This window comes from Ixodes scapularis, unplaced genomic scaffold, assembly GCF_016920785.2.
Source record: "Ixodes scapularis isolate PalLabHiFi unplaced genomic scaffold, ASM1692078v2 ptg001852l_1__unscaffolded, whole genome shotgun sequence".
Lineage (NCBI taxonomy): Eukaryota > Metazoa > Arthropoda > Arachnida > Ixodida > Ixodidae > Ixodes > Ixodes scapularis.
The window spans coordinates 71,236-94,851 of NW_024610197.1; the positions used below are offsets into that span (position 1 = coordinate 71,236).

At 49.5% G+C, this 23,616-nt stretch overlaps 2 protein-coding genes across 2 annotated transcripts; one reads left to right on the top strand and one right to left on the bottom strand.

Annotated features, from left to right (window-relative positions):
* The first annotated feature begins 9,562 nt into the window (after nucleotides 1–9,562).
* Nucleotides 9,563–18,246, top strand: LOC120838670 (protein ALP1-like). Its single transcript, XM_040208678.3, has 3 exons — nucleotides 9,563–9,987; nucleotides 12,257–12,464; nucleotides 17,747–18,246. The coding sequence occupies exons 1-3, from the start codon at nucleotides 9,673–9,675 to the stop codon at nucleotides 18,136–18,138; spliced, it is 915 nt and encodes a 304-aa protein (XP_040064612.3). The 5' UTR covers nucleotides 9,563–9,672; the 3' UTR covers nucleotides 18,139–18,246.
* An 868-nt stretch (nucleotides 18,247–19,114) lies between these two features.
* On the bottom strand, nucleotides 19,115–23,367 carry LOC115313835. The gene is made up of 4 exons (XM_040208679.1): nucleotides 22,932–23,367; nucleotides 21,915–22,207; nucleotides 20,944–21,126; nucleotides 19,115–19,362 (listed from the first exon to the last, which is right to left on the bottom strand). The coding sequence occupies exons 1-4, from the start codon at nucleotides 23,345–23,347 to the stop codon at nucleotides 19,115–19,117; spliced, it is 1,140 nt and encodes a 379-aa protein (XP_040064613.1). The 5' UTR covers nucleotides 23,348–23,367.
* Between the last annotated feature and the right edge of the window lie 249 nt (nucleotides 23,368–23,616).

The window sequence follows — 23,616 nt, forward strand, 5'->3', positions numbered from 1 at the left end:
TTCGCTTTCACCGAGGCAATAGCCGAGATCGTGGTCACGGTGAACGAATAAAACGGCGCCAAACGTCTCTCGTCAGGCCGTGCTCTCTCCAATAATTCGCTTTCACCGAGGCAATAGCCGAGATCGTGGTCACGGTGAACGAATAAAACGGCGCCAAACGTCTCTCGTCAGGCCGTGCTCGCTCCAATAATTCGCTTTCACCGAGGCAATAGCCGAGATCGTGGTCACGGTGAACGAATAAAACCGCGCCGAACGTCTCTCGTCAGGCCGTGCTCTCTCCAATAATTCGCTTTCACCGAGGCAATAGCCGAGATCGTGGTCACGGTGAACGAATAAAACGGCGCCAAACGTCTCTCGTCAGGCCGTGCTCGCTCCAATAATTCGCTTTCACCGAGGCAATAGCCGAGATCGTGGTCACGGTGAACGAATAAAACCGCGCCAAACGTCTCTCGTCAGGCCGTGCTTTCTCCAATAATTCGCTTTCACCGATGCAATAGCCGAGATCGTGGTCACGGTGAACGAATAAAACGGCGCCGAGCGTCTCTCGTCAGGCCGTGCTCTCTCCAAAAATTCGCTTTCACCGAGGCAATAGCCGAGATCGTGGTCACGGTGAACGAATAAAACCGCGCCGAACGTCTCTCGTCAGGCCGTGCTCTCTCCAATAATTCGCTTTCACCGAGGCAATAGCCGAGATCGTGGTCACGGTGAACGAATAAAACCGCGCCGAACGTCTCTCGTCAGGCCGTGCTCTCTCCAATAATTCGCTTTCACCGAGGCAATAGCCGAGATCGTGGTCACGGTGAACGAATAAAACGGCGCCAAACGTCTCTCGTCAGGCCGTGCTCTCTCCAATAATTCGCTTTCACCGAGGCAATAGCCGAGATCGTGGTCACGGTGAACGAATAAAACGGCGCCAAACGTCTCTCGTCAGGCCGTGCTCGCTCCAATAATTCGCTTTCACCGAGGCAATAGCCGAGATCGTGGTCACGGTGAACGAATAAAACCGCGCCGAACGTCTCTCGTCGGGGCCGTGCTCTCTCCAATAATTCGCTTTCACCGAGGCAATAGCCGATATCGTGGTCACGGTGAACGAATAAAACGGCGCCAAACGTCTCTCGTCAGGCCGTGCTCGCTCCAATAATTCGCTTTCACCGAGGCAATAGCCGAGATCGTGGTCACGGTGAACGAATAAAACGGCGCCAAACGTCTCTCGTCAGGCCGTGCTCTCTCCAATAATTCGCTTTCACCGAGGCAATAGCCGAGATCGTGGTCACGGTGAACGAATAAAACGGCGCCAAACGTCTCTCGTCAGGCCGTGCTCGCTCCAATAATTCGCTTTCACCGAGGCAATAGCCGAGATCGTGGTCACGGTGAACGAATAAAACCGCGCCGAACGTCTCTCGTCAGGCCGTGCTCTCTCCAATAATTCGCTTTCACCGAGGCAATAGCCGAGATCGTGGTCACGGTGAACGAATAAAACGGCGCCAAACGTCTCTCGTCAGGCCGTGCTCGCTCCAATAATTCGCTTTCACCGAGGCAATAGCCGAGATCGTGGTCACGGTGAACGAATAAAACCGCGCCGAACGTCTCTCGTCAGGCCGTGCTCTCTCCAATAATTCGCTTTCACCGAGGCAATAGCCGAGATCGTGGTCACGGTGAACGAATAAAACGGCGCCAAACGTCTCTCGTCAGGCCGTGCTTTCTCCAATAATTCGCTTTCACCGATGCAATAGCCGAGATCGTGGTCACGGTGAACGAATAAAACCGCGCCGAACGTCTCTCGTCAGGCCGTGTTCTCTCCAATAATTCGCTTTCACCGAGGCAATAGCCGAGATCGTGGTCACGGTGAACGAATAAAACGGCGCCAAACGTCTCTCGTCAGGCCGTGCTAGCTCCAATAATTCGCTTTCACCGAGGCAATAGCCGAGATCGTGGTCACGGTGAACGAATAAAACGGCGCCAAACGTCTCCCGTCAGGCCGTGCTCGCTCCAATAATTCGCTTTCACCGAGGCAATAGCCGAGATCGTGGTCACGGTGAACGAATAAAACCGCGCCAAACGTCTCTCGTCAGGCCGTGCTCGCTCCAATAATTCGCTTTCACCGAGGCAATAGCCGAGATCGTGGTCACGGTGAACGAATAAAACGGCGCCGAACGTCTCTCGTCAGGCCGTGCTCTCTCCAATAATTCGCTTTCACCGAGGCAATAGCCGAGATCGTGGTCACGGTGAACGAATAAAACCGCGCCGAACGTCTCTCGTCAGGCCGTGCTCTCTCCAATAATTCGCTTTCACCGAGGCAATAGCCGAGATCGTGGTCACGGTGAACGAATAAAACGGCGCCAAACGTCTCTCGTCAGGCCGTGCTCGCTCCAATAATTCGCTTTCACCGAGGCAATAGCCGAGATCGTGGTCACGGTGAACGAATAAAACGGCGCCAAACGTCTCTCGTCAGGCCGTGCTCGCTCCAATAATTCGCTTTCACCGAGGCAATAGCCGAGATCGTGGTCACGGTGAACGAATAAAACGGCGCCAAACGTCTCCCGTCAGGCCGTGCTCGCTCCAATAATTCGCTTTCACCGAGGCAATAGCCGAGATCGTGGTCACGGTGAACGAATAAAACCGCGCCAAACGTCTCTCGTCAGGCCGTGCTCGCTCCAATAATTCGCTTTCACCGAGGCAATAGCCGAGATCGTGGTCACGGTGAACGAATAAAACGGCGCCGAACGTCTCTCGTCAGGCCGTGCTCTATCCAATAGTTCGCTTTCACCGAGGCAATAGCCGAGATCGTGGTCACGGTGAACGAATAAAACGGCGCCGAACGTCTCTCGTCAGGCCGTGCTCTCTCGAATAATTCGCTTTCACCGAGGCAATAGCCGAGATCGTGGTCACGGTGAACGAATAAAACCGCGCCGAACGTCTCTCGTCAGGCCGTGCTCTCTCCAATAATTCGCTTTCACCGAGGCAATAGCCGAGATCGTGGTCACGGTGAACGAACAAAACGGCGCCGAACGTCTCTCGTCAGGCCGTGCTCTCTCCAATAATTCGCTTTCACCGAGGCAATAGCCGAGATCGTGGTCACGGTGAACGAATAAAACCGCGCCGAACGTCTCTCGTCAGGCCGTGCTCTCTCCAATAATTCGCTTTCACCGAGGCAATAGCCGAGATCGTGGTCACGGTGAACGAATAAAACGGCGCCGAACGTCTCTCGTCAGGCCGTGCTCTCTCCAATAATTCGCTTTCACCGAGGCAATAGCCGAGATCGTGGTCACGGTGAACGAATAAAACGTCGCCGAACGTCTCTCGTCAGGCCGTGCTCTCTCCAATAATTCGCTTTCACCGAGGCAATAGCCGAGATCGTGGTCACGGTGAACGAATAAAACCGCGCCGAACGTCTCTCGTCAGGCCGTGCTCTCTCCAATAATTCGCTTTCACCGAGGCAATAGCCGAGATCGTGGTCACGGTGAACGAATAAAACGGCGCCGAATGTCTCTCGTCAGGCCGTGCTCTCTCCAATAATTCGCTTTCACCGAGGCAATAGCCGAGATCGTGGTCACGGTGAACGAATAAAACGGCACCAAACGTCTCTCGTCAGGCCGTGCTCTCTCCAATAATTCGCTTTCACCGAGGCAATAGCCGAGATCGTGGTCACGGTGAACGAATAAAACCGCGCCGAACGTCTCTCGTCAGGCCGTGCTCTCTCCAATAATTCGCTTTCACCAAGGCAATAGCCGAGATCGTGGTCACGGTGAACGAATAAAACCGCGCCGAACGTCTCTCGTCAGGCCGTGCTCTCTCCAATAATTCGCTTTCACCGAGGCAATAGCCGAGATCGTGGTCACGGTGAACGAATAAAACCGCGCCGAACGTCTCTCGTCAGGCCGTGCTCTCTCCAATAATTCGCTTTCACCGAGGCAATAGCCGAGATCGTGGTCACGGTGAACGAATAAAACGGCGCCAAACGTCTCTCGTCAGGCCGTGCTCTCTCCAATAATTCGCTTTCACCGAGGCAATAGCCGAGATCGTGGTCACGGTGAACGAATAAAACGGCGCCGAACGTCTCTCGTCAGGCCGTGCTCTCTCCAATAATTCGCTTTCACCGAGGCAATAGCCGAGATCGTGGTCACGGTGAACGAATAAAACGGCGCCGAACGTCTCTCGTCAGGCCGTGCTCTCTCCAATAATTCGCTTTCACCGAGGCAATAGCCGAGATTGTGGTCACGGTGAACGAATAAAACGGCGCCGAACGTCTCTCGTCAGGCCGTGCTCTCTCCAATAATTCTCTTTCACCGAGGCAATAGCCGAGATTGTGGTCACGGTGAACGAATGAAACGGCGCCGAACGTCTCTCGTCAGGCCGTGCTCTCTCCAATAATTCGCTTTCACCGAGGCAATAGCCGAGATTGTGGTCACGGTGAACGAATAAAACGGCGCCGAACGTCTCTCGTCAGGCCGTGCTCTCTCCAATAATTCGCTTTCACCGAGGCAATAGCCGAGATCGTGCTCACGGTGAACGAATAAAACCGCGCCGAACGTCTCTCGTCAGGCCGTGCTCTCTCCAATAATTCGCTTTCACCGAGGCAATAGCCGAGATCGTGGTCACGGTGAACGAATAAAACGGCGCCGAACGTCTCTCGTCAGGCCGTGCTCTCTCCAATAATTCGCTTTCACCGAGGCAATAGCCGAGATCGTGGTCACGGTGAACGAATAAAACGGCGCCGAACGTCTCTCGTCAGGCCGTGCTCTCTCCAATAATTCGCTTTCACCGAGGCAATAGCCGAGATCGTGGTCACGGTGAACGAATAAAACGGCGCCGAACGTCTCTCGTCAGGCCGTGCTCGCTCCAATAATTCGCTTTCACCGAGGCAATAGCCGAGATCGTGGTCACGGTGAACGAATAAAACCGCGCCAAACGTCTCTCGTCAGGCCGTGCTCGCTCCAATAATTCGCTTTCACCGAGGCAATAGCCGAGATCGTGGTCACGGTGAACGAATAAAACCGCGCCAAACGTCTCTCGTCAGGCCGTGCTCTCTCCAATAATTCGCTTTCACCGAGGCAATAGCCGAGATCGTGGTCACGGTGAACGAATAAAACCGCGTCGAACGTCTCTCGTCAGGCCGTGCTCGCTCCAATAATTCGCTTTCACCGAGGCAATAGCCGAGATCGTGGTCACGGTGAACGAATAAAACGGCGCCAAACGTCTCTCGACAGGCCGTGCTCGCTCCAATAATTCGCTTTCACCGAGGCAATAGCCGAGATCGTGGTCACGGTGAACGAATAAAACCGCGCCGAAGGTCTCTCGTCAGGCCGTGCTCTCTCCAATAATTCGCTTTCACCGAGGCAATAGCCGAGATCGTGGTCACGGTGAACGAATAAAACCGCGCCGAACGTCTCTCGTCAGGCCGTGCTCGCTCCAATAATTCGCTTTCACCGAGGCAATAGCCGAGATCGTGGTCACGGTGAACGAATAAAACGGCGCCAAACGTCTCTCGTCAGGCCGTGCTCGCTCCAATACGCTTTCACCGAGGCAATAGCCGAGATCGTGGTCACGGTGAACGAATAAAACCGCGCCGAACGTCTCTCGTCAGGCCGTGCTCTCTCCAATAATTCGCTTTCACCGAGGCAACAGCCGAGATCGTGGTCACGGTGAACGAATAAAACCGCGCCGAACGTCTCTCGTCAGGCCGTGCTCGCTCCAATAATTTGCTTTCACCGAGGCAATAGCCAAGATCGTGGTCACGATGAACGAATAAAACGGCGCCAAACGTCTCTCGTCAGGCCGTGCTCGCTCCAATAATTCGCTTTCACCGAGGCAATAGCCGAGATCGTGGTCACGGTGAACGAATAAAACCGCGCCGAACGTCTCTCGTCAGGCCGTGCTCTCTCCAATAATTCGCTTTCACCGAGGCAATAGGCGAGATCGTGGTCACGGTGAACGAATAAAACCGCGCCAAACGTCTCTCGTCAGGCCGTGCTCTCTCCAATAATTCGCTTTCACCGAGGCAATAGGCGAGATCGTGGTCACGGTGAACGAATAAAACGGCGCCAAACGTCTCTCGTCAGGCCGTGCTCTCTCCAATAATTCGCTTTCACCGAGGCAATAGGCGAGATCGTGGTCACGGTGAACGAATAAAACGGCGCCAAACGTCTCTCGTCAGGCCGTGCTCTCTCCAATAATTCGCTTTCACCGAGGCAACAGCCGAGATCGTGGTCACGGTGAACGAATAAAACCGCGCCGAACGTCTCTCGTCAGGCCGTGCTCGCTCCAATAATTTGCTTTCACCCCGAGGCAATAGCCGAGATCGTGGTCACGGTGAACGAATAAAACCGCGCCGAACGTCTCTCGTCAGGCCGTGCTCTCTCCAATAATTCGCTTTCACCGAGGCAATAGCCGAGATCGTGGTCACGGTGAACGAATAAAACGGCGCCAAACGTCTCTCGTCAGGCCGTGCTCTCTCCAATAATTCGCTTTCACCGAGGCAATAGGCGAGATCGTGGTCACGGTGAACGAATAAAACCGCGCCAAACGTCTCTCGTCAGGCCGTGCTCTCTCCAATAATTCGCTTTCACCGAGGCAATAGGCGAGATCGTGGTCACGGTGAACGAATAAAACGGCGCCAAACGTCTCTCGTCAGGCCGTGCTCTCTCCAATAATTCGCTTTCACCGAGGCAATAGGCGAGATCGTGGTCACGGTGAACAAATAAAACGGCGCCAAACGTCTCTCGTCAGGCCGTGCTCTCTCCAATAATTCGCTTTCACCGAGGCAATAGGCGAGATCGTGGTCACGGTGAACGAATAAAACCGCGCCAAACGTCTCTCGTCAGGCCGTGCTCTCTCCAATAATTCGCTTTCACCGAGGCAATAGGCGAGATCGTGGTCACGGTGAACGAATAAAACGGCGCCAAACGTCTCTCGTCAGGCCGTGCTCTCTCCAATAATTCGCTTTCACCGAGGCAATAGGCGAGATCGTGGTCACGGTGAACGAATAAAACGGCGCCAAACGTCTCTCGTCAGGCCGTGCTCTCTCCAATAATTCGCTTTCACCGAGGCAATAGGCGAGATCGTGGTCACGGTGAACGAATAAAACGGCGCCAAACGTCTCTCGTCAGGCCGTGCTCTCTCCAATAATTCGCTTTCACCGAGGCAATAGGCGAGATCGTGGTCACGGTGAACGAATAAAACGGCGCCAAACGTCTCTCGTCAGGCGTGCTTTCTCCAATAATTCGCTTTCACCGAGGCAATAGGCGAGATCGTGGTCACGGTGAACGAATAAAACCGCGCCAAACGTCTCTCGTCAGGCCGTGCTCTCTCCAATAATTCGCTTTCACCGAGGCAATAGGCGAGATCGTGGTCACGGTGAACGAATAAAACGGCGCCAAACGTCTCTCGTCAGGCCGTGCTCTCTCCAATAATTCGCTTTCACCGAGGCAATAGGCGAGATCGTGGTCACGGTGAACGAATAAAACGGCGCCAAACGTCTCTCGTCAGGCCGTGCTCTCTCCAATAATTCGCTTTCACCGAGGCAATAGGCGAGATCGTGGTCACGGTGAACGAATAAAACCGCGCCGAACGTCTCTCGTCAGACCGTGCTCTCTCCAATAATTCGCTTTCACCGAGGCAATAGCCGAGATCGTGGTCACGGTGAACGAATAAAACGGCGCCAAACGTCTCTCGTCAGGCCGTGCTCTCTCCAATAATTCGTTTTACCGAGGCAATAGGCGAGATCGTGGTCACGGTGAACGAATAAAACCGCGCCGAACGTCTCTCGTCAGGCCGTGCTCTCTCCAATAATTCGCTTTCACCGAGGCAATAGGCGAGATCGTGGTCACGGTGAACGAATAAAACCGCGCCAAACGTCTCTCGTCAGGCCGTGCTCTCTCCAATAATTCGCTTTCACCGAGGCAATAGGCGAGATCGTGGTCACGGTGAACGAATAAAACCGCGCCAAACGTCTCTCGTCAGGCCGTGCTCTCTCCAATAATTCGCTTTCACCGAGGCAATAGGCGAGATCGTGGTCACGGTGAACGAATAAAACGGCGCCAAACGTCTCTCGTCAGGCCGTGCTCTCTCCAATAATTCGCTTTACCGAGGCAATAGGCGAGATCGTGGTCACGGTGAACGAATAAAACCGCGCCGAACGTCTCTCGTCAGGCCGTGCTTACTCCAATAATTCGCTTTCACCGAGGCAATAGGCGAGATCGTGGTCACGGTGAACGAATAAAACCGCGCCGAACGTCTCTCGTCAGGCCGTGCTTACTCCAATAATTCGCTTTCACCGAGGCAATAGGCGAGATCGTGGTCACGGTGAACGAATAAAACGGCGCCAAACGTCTCTCGTCAGGCCGTGCTCTCTCCAATAATTCGCTTTCACCGAGGCAATAGGCGAGATCGTGGTCACGGTGAACGAATAAAACGGCGCCAAACGTCTCTCGTCAGGCCGTGCTCTCTCCAATAATTCGCTTTCACCGAGGCAATAGGCGAGATCGTGGTCACGGTGAACGAATAAAACCGCGCCGAACGTCTCTCGTCAGGCCGTGCTTACTCCAATAATTCGCTTTCACCGAGGCAATAGGCGAGATCGTGGTCACGGTGAACGAATAAAACGGCGCCAAACGTCTCTCGTCAGGCCGTGCTCTCTCCAATAATTCGCTTTCACCGAGGCAATAGGCGAGATCGTGGTCACGGTGAACAAATAAAACCGCGCCGAACGTCTCTCGTCAGGCCGTGCTCTCTCCAATAATTCGCTTTCACCGAGGCAATAGGCGAGATCGTGGTCACGGCGAACGAATAAAACGGCGCCAAACGTCTCTCGTCAGGCCGTGCTCTCTCCAATAATTCGCTTTCACCGAGGCAATAGGCGAGATCGTGGTCACGGTGAACGAATAAAACCGCGCCGAACGCCTCTCGTCAGGCCGTGCTCTCTCCAATAATTCGCTTTCACCGAGGCAATAGGCGAGATCGTGGTCACGGTGAACGAATAAAACCGCGCCAAACGTCTCTCGTCAGGCCGTGCTCTCTCCAATAATTCGCTTTCACCGAGGCAATAGGCGAGATCGTGGTCACGGTGAACGAATAGAGAGTTTTAGTATATCGTTCTGGCTTTCCCGCTACGGTATCCGCAGTCCGCTAGGACCCCCGCAATATGTACCGTAGCGGACCCACGCATTCATGTTTTAGTGGCGCGTTCGCAACCTTCGCAATTCGCTATCGTTGCGAGAGCTAACGCAACGCCACAAGCGACTCTTTCAGACACTAAAGTTTACGTAAAATAATTTATTTTAGTCTAATTTTTAGTAATCGCTTACTAGCGTCACTATTTATATTTTATATTTCTTTTTAAGTTGACTAAAGTACTCATATCTGCATATTTTGTAAATGAGCACAACTGATAGTCACGCTGGCCAATGCGATCCAATCTATGTCAAGCCAGTCAAGCGTAAGGTAGCCATCACAGCCATTTGGCCATCCCTCGGACGCTGCCGCCTTGTCGTGACTCGTGTTCGGGCCATCGTGCCTCTTGCTATGAATCGCCGCGGGATCTTCTCCGACCCGCTAGTTCTCTCCGCTCTTAGCTGGCGCGAGATTGAAGACGCCTATTTATTACTAGAAGAACCTCCGAACCGCCGTTTCAAGTCCGAGCGCGGTTTGTTGAACGTAGACCGTCTAGACGATGAAATGTTTAGAAGTATGTTCAGGTTCAGGAAGGAGCACATCGGAGAGCTTCAGCGTGCTCTTTTGATGCCGGAGACGATCACGTCGGCGCAAGGTGTCCAAATGGACGGAGAGGAAGCCTTGTACGTGACACTACGCCGTTTGGCTTACCCAAACCGATGGATCGACCTTGAAGGGGTCTTCGGCCGTCATTCGAGCGTGCTCTCAAGCGTCGCCTCGAAGGTCATGCTTCACATCAACAACACCTTCGGGCACCTGCTGGACGATCTAAACATCCACAACTGGCTCGACGTGGCAAAGTTGGAGCAGATGTCTCGGGTAAGGATCTCCACACCTGGCAAAACAGTACTCGTACAGTGGCGTAGACACGAAAGGTGTTCAAGGGTCAAAACACCCCCCGAAATTTCAACGTTCCTCTTTACCCCTTTCCCTTTTCCCCCTCTCAATTTGTGTGTGTGTGTGTTTGTCTGGTGTCAGTTTGTGTGGGTAATGTTTACAAACATTACCCGCAGACAGTTTGTGTGGGTAATGTTTACTAATGTTCAGCACGCAAGTCGTGAAAGCAATGAGTTCAATAGCCAAGCCGTCACTTGACGTTTTGTCAAGAATGATTATTGACCTACAACTTCAAGCGTGTCCTCAGGGTCTCCAACAAGAGTTGGCACATTTACGTCTGGCGGCATCGTCCTCCCTAAGTGAGGACGATGTTGTGTCCAACTTTAAATAAACTTTCTGGGGAAGTTCTGGTTTGGACAACAGACGTGGAAGGACCGCACCACTTAGCACGTCTCAGCGGTACAGGCAACTTGCTTTTGCCCGGAGGCCTTGTATCCTAATGTAAACCGCCTGCTGCGAATCCTAGGCACCGCACCTGTTAGCACTGCTGAAACGGAATGTTCGTTCTCAAGACTTCAAAGACTCGACTCATAGTTAAGAGCTTCATTGTCCCAATAGCGCTTGCTAGGGGTTGCGCTTCTGAACATGCACCGGAACATCTAAGTCAGCCCCGAAAGTGTCCTCCCGCCAACTCTATTGACCGATGGCGGCTCCCACTAAATCTTTAGACCCCACAAAATGATTGAAATTGGCACTTTTTTCTGCTCCTTTTTCGTAAAATGGCATCAAAGAATGTAAAGAACCCAAAGCATGACCATAGCACGACCATTTCTGAAAAGTGTGATCTACGCATGCAGGCACATAGGCAGGAGTTTGTTTCGGGGGGGGTGTCGCGGGGTTGCCCATGACAAAATGCTGCTTGAGCGGGAGAGGAAGTCCCAGGAAAAGGAAGAGTTCGGGGGGGGGGGGGGAAGGGCCGCATGGGTCCCCCCTGGCTACGTGCCTGCAGAGCCATATATGTAGATAGTTTGGTCAATGGGAGGTGCGGGCAGAGCCAGGGCGTGCGGCAGACTCGGAAAGAGGGCTTGGCATGCTCTCCTGACCAACCAGAAGCCGAAAAGAATCCCCTAGCGGTGGTAGCGAGAAACAGTTCTGATCAAAGGTATATGCTCGTAAAAGGTTAAATAAGCGCGTAAGAGTAAAGTGTAGTAACTCTTTGTGGTTGAAAGTGGGGTTCACGTGTTGTTTTGATCATAATTATGCAGAGAGATGTAAGAAACGAATGCGCCGCGCAACTCTGTTTTGCGCGGACAGAGTGTGACCGCTCGGACGGCAGATTCTCGGCGCTTGGCGTACGGATTATTTCGATCGTATCGCTAGTCGCACTCTTCCACCATCATTTTGGATGAGCGTGATTGAAACATCACATGTACCACATTTTCAGCCACCGAGAGTTACTCCAATGCGGTTATCAGGTTTGTTTCTCGCGACCACCGCCAGGGTATTATTTCTGGCTTCTGGTTGGTCACATTCAAATTTCTGAAGATGCCCTGGAACACGCCCAGCTTGCTTTCGGCCAATGGCGCCTCCTCATTTGTCTCCTATACTTCCCAACGAATGGCCAAACTCTCTACATATATGGCTCTGCGTGCCTGCACACAGGAACAATGAGCATGATGTTTCACCTGCTCATTGCCCCAGTGCACATTGCAGTTTTTATGTTTAATCATATTTTAAACTTCACTATTCTCTGGCACCCTTCTGTAATTTTTAGTCATTGGATACCTGAGTGTTCCGCAGAGAAGTGTATGCAGACGAAAAGGCAAACAGCGCACAGTAAACGAGGACTAAAGAAAAGGGAAGTGCAAACAGGACAAGTGCTGATCAGTATCAACTAACAACCCACATCGCGACCCCTATTAAGTTGATGCACCGGAATATTTTGTGGGCCTGTCTGGACTTTTTTTGTTCACAGCCCATTATTATATTTTATGATTGTGTGTCTTCGTTGTTCACCATTAAAGTTTCCCTCTTTAAAGATTCAATGAATGAGATGTGGCAAAAAAGGTTGAATTTCTGTCTTCTAAGAAACTGAAAAATACTAACAAAGATTGTGTTTGAGCAATTTCTTTTCCTCTCTTGTTTTCTTTTTTTTTTCATTTTGAACAGTTTGAGCAAAGAAAAACGCCCACTGAAAAAATTTTCTGGGTATGCCTTGCCTCGTCTAAAACTTCATTCTGCTTTCTACCAGGCGGTCCATGCAAAAGGAGCGCCCCTGACGAACTGTTGGGGATTCATTGATGGCACGGCACGCGCCATCTGCCGCCCCTCAGAGTCCCAGGAGGAGTATTTCTCTGGGCACAAGCGCCACCATGTGGTAAAATACCAATCAGTTATGTGTGCAAACGGAATCATTTGCGAGCTTGACGGACCATACAAGGGACGTCGACATGACTCCGGTAAGTGTTGTTGCCTGAGACCAGCGATAAAAAGAGGGTACAGAGCATATCAGTGTCTCGAATGGGAAATTTGAGTCAGAAATAATTTCTTGAAAGGGTTGTGAAACATATGTAGAAAATTCTGAGCTATATGCTTATTTGTAATCCTGATTGTCGTGGCGGTGCCACTATCGTATGGTGGCGCCACTAGCACTTTGCATGGCTATAAAAGAGAAGAGATGATAAAGATAAGGAATCCTCATTGGTACTGAAGGAGCAGTGTCACTTTGGCTGCTTCTGCTGTGGCAACAGTGGCGACGAGAAGGCGATAGCATGAGCCTCATGGTGTTTCCCTCATTCCTGCCTGCTCCTGGAAAACCTTCTATTCTGTGGAAACAGTGGCAACGTGTGTTTAACAACTACTTGCTTGCTGTGGGAGGCGGCGCCCACTATCATGCTCGGCAGAAGGCCCTACTGCTGCACTGCCTCTGGGTTAAGGGCCAATGGATCTTCTACACTCTTTCGGAGACGCGCCCTCCGATACTGGGACTGCGTGAACCACCTCGGCATGTTTGCTCGAAGCGCTAACCGCGGCTAAAGTCAGCCGCAGTACCTAGGAGAAAGACGTTGCCATGCCGACAATTATCGCGTTCATTTAGGCTTAGGAATGGCCAGAATCGAGAGACTATCTAAAAAATGCGGCCAGGTCATTGCTCATGCTTTGAGATTTAAGTAAGTAACGCAAAGCGAAAGCGTCTTCCGCCATTCGCTGACTTACGCGCCCGATATTGCAGCTACAACGACATATTAGTTGCAAAGCGAGAGGCGCTCACTCACCGGGGCATCACCATGATTCCCCGCATCCCTACCGAGCCAGTCACGTGATTTTAAAAGCCCTCTCCTAGGTACTGCGGCTAACTTTAGCCGCGGTTAGCGCTTCGAGCAAACGGGCCCTGAAGTCCAAAAGACACCCACTGAACTGGACAAGTACGATATCGCTCTGGCAGTCCTGGGGAGCTACTTTGCGGCAACTTGAAACGTGTCCGACGCACGACATGGCTTCGGGCAGCGAGTGCAGCTACCTGGGGAATCAATTGACACATTTTTTGCTGAACTACGGGACCTGTCGTCGACTGCGAGTTTGTAGCCATGGTGGACGACCTCATCCAGGACCAGCTAGTTGCAAAGACGTCGATCCACCAGCTACGAGAGCGGCTGCTCCTGGAGGGTACTTGTCTCACCCCGGACCTTGCATTGGTCATCGGTTGTTTGGTCGAAGAAACAATACGCTATTCCAAGGAACTTGTATCAGCTTCAGCAATGCAGAAGGTAGACGCTAAGCCTATGCGGAGCGCCGATCAACCTTGGGAAGGTGAGCCTCCACCCCCTCTGGAAAGAAGTTCTACCGTTCTAGGTCGTCGGGACATCTTGCGAATTTTGGTACATGCAAGACAAGAAGGAAAACATGCACTGCATTTGGAACATTCTGGCATTTTCATGCTGTCTGCATGAGTACCGCCGTCCACATTAATGAAGTCCGCGCCATCAGAGAAGTTGGCTGCTTGGATAGCTGCGAGGATGCCGTCCTCAGTATTCCACAGGTACACGAAAAGCAGTATCTCCATTTCTCTTCATGTCGAGGGGACGGTGTTATATATTTTGGTTTACACCGGGTCAGCAGTTTCGATAATCTCTGAAGATACATATCAGAAGAATTCTGATTCTTCGCTTCGGCTACAGGAATTGGCTGTTAATTTGTTTGATTTTTCGCAGCGGAATATTGGAGTGACAGATTGTTTTGTTGCCGTGGTTGGTTACAAGGAGTGAAACGTTGACGTGCATTTCTACGTCCTATCGAAAGGCACAAACATACTTGGAATCGAGGCCATCGCTTGTTCGCCCCTCAAAGTCAATGGTCAGGCATTGAAGTGTTTCAACACTACGTGTGTGCTACTGCTCCATGGGAGAAACTTGGAATCAAGATTGTGGGACCTTTGTCATGTGCGCCAAATGATCACTGGTATGCCATTATGTTAATTGACGAATTCATTAAGTGTCCGGAGGTGTGCCTGATGAAGAGTGATGTCGGGAAGTATTGTTTCTTTTTTATGGCCGGTGTTTATTCATGAGGGCTACCCAGCCAAACTTGTCAGCGATCACAATCGTCAGTTCATGTCTGCCGAGTTTGAAGTATTCTTGAAAGATCGGGGAGTGAAAAACACCTTTTCCTCTGTGTATTATTCTCAAAGCAACGGCCAAATTGGGCATTTTAAACGTGTATTCGAGGACTTTGTGCAACTCAGTGCCCACGAGCAACGGCCCCTGAAGGAAGCTGTGGTAGAGTACCTGGGTGTCTATCGATGCACTCCTCACACAGCCAATTGTGAGAAGCCAGCTTTCCTGCTGCACGGACACCGTCCCAAGACGAAACTGGCCATTGTGGGGGGACCATCCAGAGACTTCTTGAGGAACCGGGCAAGACATCTTGCAAGCCTACGAGAGCATATGGCCCAGTACCAATGGAAGTCCAAAGCATACACGGACCCGCCGGGGAGCCAAGGTCAGCCAGTTCGAGCCAGGAGAGAAAGTTTGCATCAAGCTCCCAGTGCACATTCCAAAAGGCCGCACCAGCTGCTGGGCTTTCCAAGAAGGGGCAGAAAGTGTCAATATGCAGCGGCAAAGATCCGCCAATCCAAGTGTTTATTTTTAGGCGGACGATTCTGATGCAAGACAAGCTTAATTCTGCGGTTAAAAAATTCACTAAAACCCCACATTTCTTTTACGTTTAGGGCGCCACAATAGAAAGTTCGCCCAAGCGGTGAGGTTATTGTCATCGACACCATAACCACATTGTAAATTCCGATTTTGCGAAGTGTTTAAAAACAACACAAGGCTCATTGTGTAGTGTTCACTGGTGGTTGCAGGGTTTTTCATTTACAGCCTTGATGAAACAAAAGGCAAAGGGCATCGACATCACGAGCGAGTAAAGCCATTGCAAAAGCTTGCACGACCATAAACGCGTTATGAAAGTGGAGTTACCTGGCAGTTACAAAATGTGTCCTGCAAACTTAACATTCTGAGGCTGTATCTTGGGTGTTAGCTTTGTTGAGGTTTCACTAACACTCCTGCTTTCTACTCCTTCAGCTGCCCTGTTATGGGGCACACCAATGAAACAATCGCCAGGAATCGCCGCCTGAAAAGTGGTTGCAGAAATAAAGAAGGGCTGAGAGACAATTCTTGCGAATCAATGAGGCGGCATTAGCCATGATCCTATGGCTTGCAGGGCGTGTTACATGAGAATGGCTATTACAATAGCATGACATAAACAAATTGAAATAAGCTGCTCATTTCACAAAAACAAATACAATGGATATTTGAGAACTATAAGGGCAGGCCTCAAGACCTCTCCATAGACCCACCTTCCAGCAACATGGCCAACTAGAGGTTAGCCAAATTTATTGTTTTAAGTTATTGCAAATAATGCACAAATTATGCCAGATGACAACATTTATAGACGCACATTCAAACATCTTCCCAATTAGGCACAAATTGTATAAAGTCCGCAAAAGACTTCACAATAGCCAAAAATCCTTAGTAATATTGAAGGTCTGATGTGCTTCAATAGCCCTTCAATTCAATAAAAGAAATTGAGGGTGCTTTTGGTGGGCACTGACATATATGTAGCTGTAGCTTCCTGATCATATTTTTCATGAGTTATGTTTATGCTTCATATTTATGTTTCTGTATGTTAGACTTATTAATGGGCTTAGATGGGCCAGTTGGTACATTGCAGATGTGTGAATGATTGAGCCAGTGAACACGCAGCATCCACTAAGACGACACCGTCAGGGCATCTAGACGTTCATTGCAGCAGATGCTCTTGCACCCCATCATTCAACAGCACACAAATTTTGGCAAAATACAAGGTGTCATGCAAACTACATAAGGCTTTTGAGATTAGGGCTAGGGGAAACAAGTGCGCCAGCAAAACGTCTTTGGCCCTATGTACGTGTGAGTATGAGTATTTAAAACGTGAGCTGGGTAGGGATTGATTGATGACTGTACGTCCCCGTTGGGAATAATAGTGCATACTTTTTCGGTACTTTATACCCTTTGCTAGACTTATGTTCTCAAATTCTTTTACTCTATCAGTAACTGTTCTACAGCTGTTTCTTTTGTTTTTGTTGTTGTAGAACATGAGGTTTTCTTTGTGCAAGTTTTTGCCTTTTGCTACACACAATGTAAACTGCCTCTTGCTAGAACTGTAAAAGGCGGCAGAGTCCTCATTACGCACTGTGGCTTAGTCTCTTAGCACCTCCTGGTCAATTGGGAAACAAATGAAAAAGGAAGGAAAAGAAAGACATGCAAATGTTGTAGCTTCCCTGCATTGCATGTGTGCACTTCTCTGCAGTGCGCAGCTGTATTGAAAAGAAGGAGACTCGAGGGGGCATACAACAACAGGATCTACAACACAGAGAAAATGCCGTTAACGTCTCCCAACTGCACTTTTGAAAAACTGGTGAAGTTCCAAAAAGAATAGTCCCTTCGTTAAATTACCCGAGCACCAAGGAGCATGCTGAGAGTTTAGTTACAAGTGCTACACATGATGTCTGCAGCAGTAACTTTTAAAGCGAAAATATAGACCGACACGCTGTTTACAAACAAGCCCGCCTTTGCCCACACCAGGTGTGGGCACTGCGCGTGAGCAGAAATCGAATTTGGGAGGAGTGAAGCGTCTGCGCATGGCGCTGTGCCGCCGACAGCGCCACCGCAGCTGCATGACGTCAGGGCCGCTTGTTGGTCTATAAAACAAATGGTACTTTGCATGTCTGTTTGTCAATGCCTCATTTTGGGTATTTAGTTAAACTTTCTTAGATTGCTAAGGTGAGCGCATGCAGTTCATATACATCCCCAGAGTGCTCCTTGGTGCTTGAGTAATTTGGCAAAAACAGTTGATTAGCGAGGGCATTATGACTAAATCAGCAGTGTCCATAATCCATATGTGGCTGGGTCATGAGTGATGGCTTGGAGGAGGAGTTTTAAAGCTTGTTTTTATCTGTGGAGCCCTCAGCATTATGAACACAATTCGCTGTATGGCGATGGGATAGAATTTAATCAAAGTGATGTTGACTTACCTTACAGGAACCTCATGGCATGTCTATACTTTATTTTTTACTCCGGGTAACTTTGTTAATTATTTGTATTGCCTGCAGAAATGCTCCACTTATTTGTGCTAAAACTGAATGTAAATTAATTGCAGATGATTCACACTTAATCTCCTGCATCAATTCATTCCCCTGCAGGTATGCTGCGAGAGAGCCAGCTGTACGACAAATTGTTGCAGTTGGTGGATGGCCACTCATATGTGCTATATGGTGACCCGGCCTATCCCTTGAGGCCACTTCTGCTCAAGCCTTATGGCTCAAAGGCGACCCCAGCACAAGTGGAATTTAACAAAGCGATGAGTACCGTAAGGCAAGCCGTCGAATGGGGGTTCGGCAAGGTTGTTGCCGAGTTTGCCTTTGTTGATTTTAAAAAGAATCAAAAGATCCGCAAGCAAAAAGTGGCTCTCATGTACAGGGTGGCTGTCCTTCTGTCAAACTGCCACACCTGTATCTACGGAAGCCAGATCACTAGCTTTTTTGATCTGGATCCTCCGACACTGATAGAATACCTCCAGCCCATGTCTAGGTAATAGCTTTTTTGGTTTGATTTTATGTGGCATGAAAGGCTGGCAAATTGCCGATACTTAAAAATGACAGAGTGCCTTTTAAAAAAGCCTCACATTTCTTACAAGTGCAGAACCCAGGGATCCTGGGTTCAATCCCCGCCCCTGCTCGTTTCGATCTGGATGAGCATCGTACCGGCGTGCGGTCGCGTATCACTACTGCGTGGTGCACGTTAAAGACCCCTGGCTAGCGGTTGTACCACACTGGCTAAATTGCTCATCTACAGCCGAGACACCAGATGCCCACTGAGGCAGACTAACTTCCGGCTGTATAAACATACACACAACAATTTGCTTTTTGCTTACAAGTGCACTGCCGTGAATAGTTGTGCATGTGACAATACCCAACTATACTTTGTTCACCCTTCAGCTGAGACTGCAGACAAAGTGCAAGTGCGAGCTAGACCGCACTCCTAGCTTCGAGAGGTGCATTTCTAGCACGAGTGCTTTTTCTGCTTTAAGAACACTTCACAGCAGCTACCCCGAGCTCTCGTGTTTGTGGCATTAGCTGCAGTCTCAGCTTAATGGTAAACAGAGTATGGATGAAGCACAAGGCAATTTCAATGAACTATGATGTAAGTGGGATAGTGCGTGCCATTTTTACAGTAGCAAAATAGATGACAGAAATATGTGTCTCCTTGCCAAGCTTTCCAAGTAGCAGCTGATTTTCCTTCAAATCTGCTTTCACCTCGTCGGACTGTGCCATCCAACATGTTTATATTGTACAGTGTGTCTACCTGTCCTCAAGCATTGTACATATATATTTTCAGCAAAATCAAAAACTTGCAGACTATATCAATCTACTTTTTTTCTTCTTCTGATGTGTTCATGGTTAAAACAAGATTTGCCACTGCAAATGGCGTCCTTTATTACTGGAATGTTTTGCAGATCATATTCAATAAAATTTGTCATCTCCATTTATTGGAAGTAGAGCCACAAATCTTCAATTCCTTTTGGCCAGACCGAGCAGGAACTCGAACATGATCCGTCGCTGTTCGGAGAGCTCGCGCCTTTCCTCGGCTCTCGCCTGGGCTTCCTCGGCAAATCGTTCACGCTCAAACTCCAGCCGTTTTTCATCTAGAGCGAGTCTCCGCTCTTCTATATCGAGCTCCCTCTCTCGAATGGCTCGCTCCTGATGACTGCGCTGCTGCAAGAAGGCGGCCACGTCCCCATCGCGAGTTTTCTTCTTTCCTGCAGAAAATCATGTGCAATCAGGAAAAATGACAGCAGAGTGAAAACAGTTCTGATATGGTTCACCCGTACAACGATAAGCAACTGGTTGATTCTAATTTTCTGATATGTTCTCATTAGAATTAAATTGAGGAAGAAAACAAGAAGGACGGACGACCACAAACTTCTATTGGAAGTTTGTGGTTGTCCGTCCTTCTCGTTTTCTTCAAGTTTAATTATCCTTACCAACCGGCTCGTTCTGTCCTTTCTGATAAGAGGTGCACCCCTGCTTTAAAAGTGCCTTCCACACATTTGAGCCCACATTTGTAGCTCTTGTTGTACCACCTTATTAAGATGAAACTGATTATTGCAAACCAAGCACCTCAAAAAGAATTAACTCACTCGGGTGGGCATTGTCAACAGCTGTAGTGAACATATTTAACCCAATCACTGGCAGCTAATGGAGTCCCCAGGCAAAATCATATTTCATTCACTATGCTTTGAATGTAAATTAAAAATAATTGCAGCCGTTGCACATGGGATACCTAATGCCGGACCGAAGAACCTAGGCTTCAGCACACGTGTAGGTACAGTGCCAATCAAAATAGTGAAGCCTCACTAGTGTGGTACTGCCTGCTGCTCAACCTGCCTTTTTTTGTTAGTCCTGCCTCAACACTGCTGCCGCACTTTATCCAAAGCAACGTAAAGGGCTGTCCAAATAGGATTAATTTCCGGCCATTTGCTACATTTGCCGTGACGGAAGTGAAGGCTTTTTTACAATCTATATCCGCCTTCATAGTGTAAAATACCAGACAAGCGCCCACTCAAAATTTAGAGATAATCACGAAAAAATGGGGGATTGGCACTTATCCGGTCATTAATTTTACATATAAATGTACTGTGCATATTTTTTCATATCTTAAAAATTTGGATATGGGTGCTTAATGTGGAATGGGTGGATGCGCGGTATTCTATGGTACATTCTTTTTGCCGCGGGGAAAGCAGGCTACCACAGGGAAGCTTTTCTCCTGACAAAAAGAATGTATGAGAGCAGATGGGAACCGTAGGAAAACCTCCACTGCAGGTACAGCAAATGCCACGAACGGCAGAAAACATGCCGTTTGGACAGCTCTTATAGGGAGTTTGGGCACTTTCTGTTGATGGTTCACACACTCAAAACAATCAGGTGCTCAACACAGGTGCTTAATTTAGCTTGTGGCATGTAGGTAGCTACATAAGCACCCACTCCTGCAGCTCTTTTCAGCACTGTGCTACCTACTTCGAATTGTTCTTGAAAAAAATGAAATTCCGACAAGCTGCACCCATGAAAAGCAAACAATTTCCAGCAGAAAGAGCTTAGTTTAGACTACTTGCTGAACAACGCAATTAACGAAACATGCAATTTGAGGTTCTTCGTGCTTGGGAAGGCAAAAGTGTTTGACACCGCTCAATTCAGCATGCTTCCTTCCAATTGACTGAGAGTCTTGATGTCTAGTACAAGACTTGCCTGGAGTAGAAATTACTCAAGTAAGATGCAAGTGGTCCTGGAAACACTGCACAAAAAATAATCATAAAATGCTTAGTGAATATTGATATTCATACCTCGCAGTGCCGCAGTTCTTGCCCTAGGTGGTGGTGGTGACCTCGTCCGATCGGACCCATTGGCCCCATCGGTGGACGTCGACTGCGAAGGGCCTCCGGTGGCAGGCGTGGCAACTGCAGGCGTGCTTCTGGCGCCATTCTCACACATCTGCATGAGTAGAAGAGACGCTGGAGACTCCTCACCTGCACATAACGTGTGAAAGAAATTGAGTGAAATCACAGTTTTGGCAACGCTCAGCCTAAAGCACAGGGTTAACCTATTGTGAACCGTGCAAAGGCATTGTAACGAATGCCAGAAGCATCTGTATGTGGCACACTACACAGGCTGAGGTTCTCTTCTAGAGCCTCTACAAACGAAGCAGAGAAGTGTAGGAGAGGCTGGGAGAGGGAGGGGGAGTGCAATTGAAAAGGTTGGCTCGGGGAGAGCTAATGGCCTTAAAGAAGGCAAGTTTCTGGGTGAATTTTCTTATTAAGGGTCCTTCCAGACTACAGGCAGCCTCTCGAGTTCTCTGTGGCTTGTGAAACTTCAAGCTTAACTATAAAGATACCTGAATCGCCTTATAAATGTATGAAACTAACACCATTCGTTTTTGTAACAAAGTATGTCATCACACATTCCAGTAGAATCAAATTTTCATCTATATCTGTGGACCAGTGTTTGCTCTGTTCGATGGGCACCGCAATGTTTGTTTATGCTGATGCCACAACACTGTAAAGGGCTGTGATTTTTGCAAGACTTCGTGTTTTTCTTTTTTAGAAACCTTTGTGCATACCGTAGTTCAAGAATGTCGGAAATGCATAGTGATGAAGCTCCAAGAACGACACCGATGCCAAGAGTGCTGCGAAAAGCAAAAATCTTGTTTTATGCACAGCCCCTTTCTTCACAAAAGCCTGCAATTGAGATTATTATTCCCCATTTTTATCACTGGAGACTAGGATTTCGGACGCTGGTCTATGCAGATTATACTTGCCCATAATGTTGTCCGAATCTTCGTCCACTACCTCCTCTGCGTTGGCTACGTTCTTCGCAGCAGCGGCTGCTGCATTGATTGCCGTCACAGCTGTCTCCCTGATGGCATTGGCGGCGTGTAGCTCTGCCCTGGCCGAAGCTTTGTTGGTCCTGCTGCCTGGCCCTATGGCGTTGCCCGGCGTCATGCCCACTTTTCTGGGCTGGACCCTGACTTGGTGGCCGAACTCCCTCGCCATATCATTTATTTCTTGGAGCAGGTGCTCCTTTTCGGAGTATTGCTCCTCTGTGCCAGACCTAATGTTTGAAGAATAAGATGGAAATGATTGCAGCAGGAGTATTTCAATTCAACACAAGGTGATTTAGTATCTTTAATTGTTAGATGTGAGTTGAGTTGTTAAGATTTAGCATATCTGCACGCAACAACCCTGAATTTTATTTAGTCACACCTGCAGCAAGTAACTGCCTCATGAAAAGTCATGCTGCATCAACATAGCCATTGGCTCTTATCAAACAGGAATACAAAACTCTGCATCCGATCAATTTTCACATTTTGTCTCATGTGGTCAAGCCACATGGGTACTTAAAAGGTCATCCCCGTGAGCAAGGGAAGAGGAAAATAAAATGTACAGTGGGAATCGATATGAGCTGACTAAAAAACGCTGGCCGGGGCGGTAAAAATCACTGGAAAATCTGGGAAAGAGCAACGCAGACCATCTCTTTATTAATTTCGGAGCATTGGAAATAGAACGAAAATAAAATGCGTTAAACAACGATTCCCTTGCAAAATATATGTTCCGTAAAACAGACTCCCAATTTCACAAGATATAAACTCCGAAAACACGACACCCGTACTATGAATACAAATCTGGCGTATCCGTGGCTGTGCCCTCATTGCATCACCGCTTGCCAGTCCTGCACAGGTCAGTTCAGGCAGTGGATCTCAGAACGAGCCGCAGACCGAATGTTTCGCCGATTTCAGCTTAAAATACGCTCAAGGAACAGAGGTTACTGTACCTACTTTCTTAAGTTCGCCCTGTCCTCTCGACGAAAGTGGCCGAGTAGCAGGTCGCAGCGTTCGCGTATGGCACGAGCTGTGAAGTTTTTCCCGGTTGCTTTGTTGACCATCTCTGTGACTGCTCGCCACCTGTCGTGGTCCTCGAATGGGTTTGTCGCTGCTACCTCTTGTAGCAGCAGAATGTCGTCTGCCACGACGAAGCGCGACCGCACAGCGGGCACATTCAACGCGGCAGACATCGCGGACATCTTGGAAGTGATCGAGAACGCTGGCTCTCCCCGGCCTTCCCTAATCTCGCAACGACTCGTTCTCGCGAGACCCGCGCTAGCACATCCCGCTACCTCCCCCGCTATTTTTGCAGAACAGCGCGCCTCCGCTAGCCTCCGCAGCTCCGCTAATTTTCCGCTAGCAGCGCGCATGCGCCGTAGCGTCGTCGCTCTAGCGTATAGCGTAGCGGGAGAGCCAAAACGATCTACTAAAACTCTCTAATAAAACCGCGCCAAACGTCTCTCGTCAGGCCGTGCTCTCTCCAATAATTCGCTTTCACCGAGGCAATAGGCGAGATCGTGGTCACGGTGAACGAATAAAACCGCGCCGAACGTCTCTCGTCAGGCCGTGCTCTCTCCAATAATTCGCTTTCACCGAGGCAATAGGCGAGATCGTGGTCACGGTGAACGAATAAAACCGC

What these genes read in the sequence shown, in the direction of transcription:
- LOC120838670 (XM_040208678.3), top strand. Translation starts at nt 9,673, where the DNA reads ATGTTTAGAAGTATGTTCAGGTTCAGGAAGGAGCACATCGGAGAGCTT. An exon ending in AGTTGGAGCAGATGTCTCGG is followed by an intron (nt 9,988 to 12,256) that starts GTAAGGATCTCC and finishes GCTTTCTACCAG; the next exon opens with GCGGTCCATGCAAAAGGAGC. An exon ending in GGGACGTCGACATGACTCCG is followed by an intron (nt 12,465 to 17,746) that starts GTAAGTGTTGTT and finishes ATTCCCCTGCAG; the next exon opens with GTATGCTGCGAGAGAGCCAG.
- LOC115313835 (XM_040208679.1), bottom strand. Translation starts at nt 23,347, where the DNA reads ATGCGCGCTGCTAGCGGAAAATTAGCGGAGCTGCGGAGGCTAGCGGAG. An exon ending in AGATTCGGACAACATTATGG is followed by an intron (nt 21,127 to 21,914) that starts GCAAGTATAATC and finishes CGTTATGTGCAG; the next exon opens with GTGAGGAGTCTCCAGCGTCT. An exon ending in AAGAACTGCGGCACTGCGAG is followed by an intron (nt 19,363 to 20,943) that starts GTATGAATATCA and finishes GATTTTCTGCAG; the next exon opens with GAAAGAAGAAAACTCGCGAT.